Raw genomic sequence first — 2572 nt, 5'->3', positions numbered from 1 at the left:
GGCAGAGCTCACCCTTGAGGAATGAGGACAATATTCTTCCCACTGAAGTTTCCCCCAGCTCACATACCAGCTGGACTTGGATTTTCTGGAGGTTTCAGTTGAGGAACAGGAACAAAGATTATGATTGCTTTCCAACCACCACCAACTTCGATTTCCAACCACCATGATCTACGGTTGCCTGAGGTGAGCCTTAAGGTCAAAGTTCATGTCAGTTCCATACACGCCTGGGAGATGCTGAACTTGATCACTGCAGCTTTTTGGCACCAGGCTTCACCATCTGGGCATTCACACTGCACTTGGCAATTTCTTGCTGAACACTGTTTTGGAAAAACCCCAGGTCTTGTGCAAGAACTTGAAATCTCAGCTAAGAAGGACAAGATTCTGGAACATGTAAGAAGTAGTGTGGAAACGAGAAAGATCTGTGAGAGGCTGTAGGCAGTCTAGACAGTCCCAGCAAGTGATTGGGGCAGAGTTGGTAATGCATTTCCACCCCAGAAGTCATCCTTTGGTACTACTTGTGAAAATCCCTGTATCATAAATATATTCACAGTCTTTTTATAGTCCCCAAAGAGTCAGAGTGAAGTAGGAGTCTCATATTTTTAGGAGTTTATTTTAGGTATTTAATCAAATAAGGAAAACTGAGAGTAGGCATTACTAACATAATATATCAGATGAGGATTTTAAAAGAAGAAAATGGTCAAGGGAAGATTTAGCAGAATTTGTATGGAGCTAAGGACACATGAGGATAAAGACTGAAGAAAAACACTCCTATTTGATGTAGGCAAAGTAGAAATGAGAAGCCCCTCCTTGTTCCATGCCTGGCTATCTGCTAAATGAAATAATTTTGTGTTGACGCTCAGTCTATCTTGTATTGATCCTATCCACTAACTGATTTATCAAATGTAAATGCTATATAAAATATGGAAGGGTGAACTGATAAATGGACAGTATGCAGCATTCTGGATTTTCATGCTCTGACCCATTTAAAAAACTCATTGATCTTTGTGCCGCAGGTATACCACAGCCTAGAGACACGGGGGTCTCTGCTGATGAGCACAAAGGGGCTAACACAGGGGAAAGATGAACCCATAAGGGCAGAGGTATTCACCAGCCACCAGCTGGGTTTATCAAAGAGGGACATATAGAGAGTAAAGAAGGAAGACAGTGCATAAAAACAGAAAAATGTGCTCACTAGCATCAGGATGCTGTGGGTGGCTCTTGTCTCTGGGGAACATTTGGGAGTGAGGCTTTTGCTGTGAATGCGCAGGACCTTCTGCTTATGTCTGTACAAAATGAACATCATGCAGCCACTGGCCCAAATCATTAACACCAAATGTAAGATGTCAATGAAGGAAAACATCATGGAATACAATAAGGATATATTTCTGTCAATATTTATGCCAGAACAGTACCCCAAATCTTTTTTCTCTGTGAGGTTGTTGCTCTTCCCCATCGCTGTAATATACATAGGAACAATACTATTTACCAACAGGTGAAGGGTCCAGCAGAGGAGAATGGAAAATCGAAAGGATTTGAGGGCTTTGACCTTAAGCTCCATCCACTGGGGGCTGCTAAGGCTGATTGTGATGGCCTGGAAGCCACTCAAGAGAGAAGTAGCACTCAGAGATGCCCCTCTGGCCACTCTATGAACATAGAAAACTAGTTTGCATCCAAAATCGTCCATGAAATACTTCAGCCCCAAAGCTGCCATGGTCTGAGGAATGCCTCTCGAGAGAAGAACCAAGCAGTTGGCTACAAGTAGGTTATGGAGAATCAAATCCATGTGCTTTATCCCTCGTCCAGTGCAGGAAATGAAGCCATAGCAGAGAAGGAGCAGGATGTTTCCTAGGACTCCGACTCCTGTCTGAGAGACAAAGATGATTCCCATGGTCAGAGACCTGGATGGCAGGCAGTCACAAGGGCAGTAGTTCATGCAAAGTCAGTAAGTCCTGGAAAGAAATGGAGCTAATGTATTTCATCAAGGAAGCTTAAGTTCATTTCTGCTTCTACCCATTTCTTTCTGCTCAAAAAAGCCTGCTAGAAAAATACATTCTTTGTATTTTCTTAAGAGGTATTTGGATGGTGGTTGTGTATATCTTCTCGCATGGCTATTTCAGATTTTTCTAATCGTTTTCATCCATATTCACTTTGTTCCTACATGATATATCATTTTCTTGTCTATTTGTGTTACAGTAGTGTTTGGGTTAAATGTTCCTTTGCCAAGTAACCAATTATCCTGGAGTTTGAAAATGTAGAAATTCATGTTACAATATGGGTGACCTTTTTTATAGGAGAATTATGACAGAATAATTATTTATCACAACATTTAATTATATGTTCTAAGTGCAGTGGCATTTTAGAATGGTGAAGCCAAAGACTCCCTCTTTTTTCATTGGCCCCAATGAACAATGATACTATCACAGCAAATAATTCAAAGCAAATATTGAAAGCATGACTAACTCATGCCAACTAAAATATAAAATATTATGAAGAAAAAAATTAAATGCTCTCATTTCTATAGAATCCAATTATCTTCGTTTCAAATGTAGAGGATGAATTCAAAATTTAGTAT

At 40.4% G+C, this 2572-nt stretch overlaps 1 protein-coding gene across 1 annotated transcript; it reads right to left on the bottom strand.

Moving 5' to 3' along the window:
• Nucleotides 1-244: 244 nt before the first annotated feature.
• LOC133748633 (vomeronasal type-1 receptor 4-like) lies at nucleotides 245-1888 on the bottom strand. Its single transcript, XM_062177566.1, has 2 exons — nucleotides 1193-1888; nucleotides 245-364 (listed from the first exon to the last, which is right to left on the bottom strand). Exons 1-2 carry the CDS (start codon nucleotides 1886-1888, stop codon nucleotides 245-247), a joined length of 816 nt encoding a protein of 271 aa, XP_062033550.1.
• Between the last annotated feature and the right edge of the window lie 684 nt (nucleotides 1889-2572).

The sequence above is a fragment of the Lepus europaeus genome, chromosome 19, assembly GCF_033115175.1.
Source record: "Lepus europaeus isolate LE1 chromosome 19, mLepTim1.pri, whole genome shotgun sequence".
Lineage (NCBI taxonomy): Eukaryota > Metazoa > Chordata > Mammalia > Lagomorpha > Leporidae > Lepus > Lepus europaeus.
This window is presented reverse-complemented; position numbering and strand designations above follow the sequence as displayed.